Genomic DNA, 4,433 nt, shown 5'->3' on the forward strand with positions numbered 1-4,433 from the left:
ATCACATTATTGTCGAGGACACATCCTACAACAGTAAGATCTCTAGGGTTTTCTGAACCCCAAAATGTCCCCCTAGTTCTCCTGAATGGACTTCCCTGATCAGTAAATCCCTGTAGGATCCCTTTGGTACACACAGCTTGTTACCATGAAACAAAAATCCTTCTTGCAGCATATCTTTCTTGCCCTAAGTTGAACCTCCCTCTGTGAGAGTAATCCACTCCTTAGAGAAGTCAGGATCCTCCTTATACATATCCTTCATGAATTCAAACACAAGGACCTTGTTACTCATGACAGTCAACAAAGAGTGCCTCCTAGACAGGGCATCAATTACCATATTTTGTTTCCCTTCCTTGTATTTGCTTGAAAAGTTGAAGGCTTGCAGGAACTCTACCCATTTAGCATGCCTTTGGCTCAGCTTATGTTGGCCATTGATGTATTTCAAGGCCTCATGATCAGAATACAACACAAATGGCTTAGGTTTTAGGTAATGACTTCAATGTGTAAGAGCTCTTATGATTGCATAGAACTCCTTGTCATAAGTTGAATATTTCAGCTTGGCTCCATTTAACTTCTCACTGAAATAGGCCACAGGTCTCTGGCCTTGGATTAGGATAGCTCCTATTCCAACTCCACTGGCATCACACTCTACCTCAAACAAATGTTTATAGTCAGGCAGCTTTAGAATAGGAGTTTCACACATTAACTTCTTGATTTTCTCAAAGGACTGCTGAGCAGCTTCAGTCCAATGGAAATACCCTTTTCTCATGCACTCAGTGATTGGTGCAACAATTGAGCTGAAATTCTTAATGAACCTTATGTAAAAAGATGCTAGACCATGAAATCCTCTTACTTCTATGATTGTTTGTAGGACTGGCCATGTTTGCATAGCCTTAATCTTCTCCTGGTCAACTGATATTCCTCTTCCTGATATAATTTAACCTAAAAATGCTACCTCATTGACCATGAAGGTACATTTCTCAAGCTTTTCATACAGCTTCTGCTCCCTGAGTATTTTAAAAACTGCTTCCAGGTGTAACAGATGTTCTGATGGACTGCTGCTGTAGATGAGTATATCATCAAAGTATACTACAACAAACTTCCCAAGTTAAGGCCTTAGAACATCAGTCATTAGCCTTATGAAAGTGCTTGGAGCATTAGACAAACCAAATGGCATGACAAGCCATTCATACAGACCATGTTTGGTTTTGAAAGCTGTTTTCCATTCATCACCTTCCCTTATCCTCACCTGGTGATATCCTTGCCTGATATCTATCTTTGAAAATATCTGAGCCCCACTGAGCTCATCCAACATGTCATCTAACCTTAGAATATGGAACTTGTACTTGACTGTAATGTTGTTTATGGCCCTGCTATTAGTACACATTCTCCAAGTCCCATCTTTATTAGGTACCAGTAAAGCAGGCACTGCACATGGACTCAATGATTCCCTCACAAATCCCTTTGTCATTAATTCTTCAATCTGATGTTGTAGTTCCTTGGTTGCTGTGAGATCACATTTGTAAGCTGGTCTGTTAGGGAGCACGGAACCAGGTACAAGATCTATGCGATGCTCAATTCCTCTCAGGGGTGGCAAACCACTAGGCAACTCAGCTGGAAAAACCTCCTTGTATTTCTGAATCAGAGGTTGAACCTCTGCAGGCACACCAGTACTCTCCTCAGTGTTGATTTCCCTTGATAGAAGAAACAACACAGGTTGTTCTTGCTTTATCTCTTTGATCATAGCTGCCTCAGATAGAAACAACACTCCATTGACTTCCTCAGGCATGTTAGGACTTCCATATCCTCTTTGGTTTGGTGGCAAGGGAGTCAGGGTGACTTTCTTGCCATTGTGCTTGAAGCTATAGACATTTTCCTTTCCCTGGTGAGTGGTATTCCTGTCAAACTCCCACGGCCTTCCTAACAGTAGATGGTAGGTATCCATATGGACCACATCACACAACACTTCATCCTTGTACACCTTCCCAATTGAAAAGGGAACAATGCACTGCTTGTGAACTCTTACTTCAGATCCCTTGTTTAACCATCTTAGCTTGTATGGACTGGGGTGCTCCTGGGTAAGCAAACTCAGCTTGCTAACCATAATGGTGGAAGCTACATTTGTACAGCTACCTCCATCAATGATCAAATTACACACCCTCTCTTGTACAGTCCACCTACTTCTGAATATCATGGATCTCTGATTAGCTTCTAGAGGAGCTGGTTGAGAGTGCATAACCCTCCATAGGACCAAACTGTGCCCTGTGTCAGGGTGGGCCACAACTTTTCCTTGATCAGTTTCCTCTTCAGCTTCCATTTCTCCTTGGACCAATGTCTCATCTTCCTCATACTCAACTAGACCTTGCCTTTCCCACTCTTGAATCTCCATAGCAGTAAGAGCTCTGTTAGAAGGACAGTCCTTCTTAAAATAGCCAAAGCCTTGGCATTGAAAGCATTTGATCTTATCCCTGGACAAAGGTGGGTTGGTTTTAGGATACATGGGTGCTTTCCCTTTGTCTGTTGTGGGTTGGGTAGCTGGTTTAGGTGTCTCAGTGATTTTGACACCAGTATAAGGTTTGAATGTTGATCTGGTGGGAAATTTGGGTGTTACAGGTTTCACTTTCCCCAGTTTATCAACTCTTAAGGCCAGGTAACTGCCTCATCAAATGACCAAACCTGCTGCATCCTTACCCTGCTAGCTATATTAGGATCTAAAGCCTCAACAAACCTAGCAATCTTTTGCTCAGGTTTCTCAGTAACCTCACATTGCAGGGTTAGCTGTTCAAAGTTCCTAAGGTAAGCCTCAACAGATAACTGCTCTTGTTTCAACTGAGTCAGTTTAATAAAAATATCCTGGGTATAGTCTTTGGCTATGAATTTCTCTTTTAGTTTCTTTTTCAACTTAAGCCAAGACCTGACTGGTTCCTTTCCATCTCTAATCCTTTGGTGTTTCATACTCTCATACCAAAGAGATGCATAGCCCTTGAGTTTTAAAATAGCAACTTTAAAAGCTTTTCTGTCATCATAATTTTTAAACTCAAAGACTCTCTCAACAGACCTAAGCCAGTCTAGTAAATCCTCACCATGGAAATCAGGAATGTCTACCTTTACATCTTTGTCTCTGGCATCATAGATTCCTTCCTCCATTCTTGAGTCATCTGATTCAGAGATGGCTTCCTCATGAGGATCATGATGTGGTTGTCTCCTTCCTACTCCCATTGCAATCCCTCTCCTCCTTCCTCTTCCTCTGAAAGGTGGTGGTTGCCTCCTTGGGTCATGGATTGGAAATCTCTCCATGACAACATGGACAGCATTGAGCAAAGTATCCATATTTCCTGCTAGATCCTCTATTCTGGTCTCAATACCAACAAGTCTCTCTTCACTCATTGGGTTATTTTTTGTAGTTTTGATGTAGTTAGGAAAATGAACTCACTTTTCTCTCGCTCAGGACTAACACAAGAAAAGATTGTGTTATAACCTAAGCTCTGATAACCATAATTTGCAGTATAAGCTATGGGGACAGACATAAATTGAACAATCCCTGAAACACGGAAAGAGCAATGTTCCGGGAATGCAATAAACTAGAGGATTTTTGTAAAAATAGTAAATGGACTTGAAAAATTATGAAACTTGGTGACAATATAGTTAAAAATGGTAAATTTAAACTGTGCCAAATCTCAGAATTTTACACGCACTCTAAGTATTTTTAGTAAATAGAAAACCAGACTGAAACAGGCTAGTTCTCAGACAGTTCCCTTAGTGTGACTCTTGTGACAGTTTTTGTGATATTTTCTGACTTAAAAAGGGATATAATTATCAAATTTACTCTCAAGGAAGCACAAAGACTAAACTTAAAAATTTAGGGAGATTTAGACTGAATTGTTCAAGCAAGCACATAATCAATTCAAACTCAATCAGACAATGCACTTAAAACAGTTCAAGCAAGCACATACCTGTTCTAAGTAACACCACAGATCCTTAATCACCTTCTAAGCAAGCACAAGAAGATATTAAGTCTGACTTACAACTAAGACTCAGCAAAGTTAATAAGATTTGCAAATTTTGAGAGAAATCTCAAGGTTATTCATTAATCAAAGTCTGAGTAAAACAGACTGAGGAATGGTCCTTATATAGGCCTTCCTATGAAGTTTCTGAAGGAAAAGTAGATCTATATACTTACATATTCATATATATGTCATAAATTAATTTGTCATAGAATTAATAAAAGGTCTTATGCATGCAAACATTTAAGCAAAATAAGGAAGAATTATTATTCTTACATTGTATTTTCGGTTCAAATGGGTACAAAAGAAATCTCCTTTTCTTTTGTTCTTGAGCTTTCCTTTTGGATGAACAAAAGATCCAAGTGTAGGATCTCTCTCAAGGAATTATACCCAAAGCTTACTCTTAATAAAATTAATATTATATGAACTAGT

The 4,433-nt window shown here is 39.5% G+C and overlaps 1 protein-coding gene across 1 annotated transcript; it reads right to left on the reverse strand.

The window, feature by feature from the left end:
• Positions 1-493: 493 nt before the first annotated feature.
• On the reverse strand, positions 494-3,384 carry LOC141602156 (uncharacterized). The gene is made up of 4 exons (XM_074422463.1): positions 3,056-3,384; positions 2,726-3,013; positions 1,165-2,585; positions 494-924 (listed from the first exon to the last, which is right to left on the reverse strand). Exons 1-4 carry the CDS (start codon positions 3,382-3,384, stop codon positions 494-496), a joined length of 2,469 nt encoding a protein of 822 aa, XP_074278564.1.
• Positions 3,385-4,433: the final 1,049 nt, after the last annotated feature.

Source organism: Silene latifolia, chromosome 9, assembly GCF_048544455.1.
Source record: "Silene latifolia isolate original U9 population chromosome 9, ASM4854445v1, whole genome shotgun sequence".
NCBI classification, from domain to species: Eukaryota; Viridiplantae; Streptophyta; class Magnoliopsida; order Caryophyllales; family Caryophyllaceae; genus Silene; species Silene latifolia.

Bases quoted from the DNA above. Each gene is read 5' to 3' on its own strand.
- LOC141602156 (XM_074422463.1), bottom strand. From the start codon at position 3,384: ATGAGTGAAGAGAGACTTGTTGGTATTGAGACCAGAATAGAGGATCTA. The intron at 2,586-2,725 runs GTTTGTTGAGGC...ATTTCCCACCAG, and splicing joins CCTGAGCAAAAGATTGCTAG to ATCAACATTCAAACCTTATA. The intron at 925-1,164 runs GTTTGTCTAATG...AAATTATATCAG, and splicing joins ATGGCTTGTCATGCCATTTG to GAAGAGGAATATCAGTTGAC.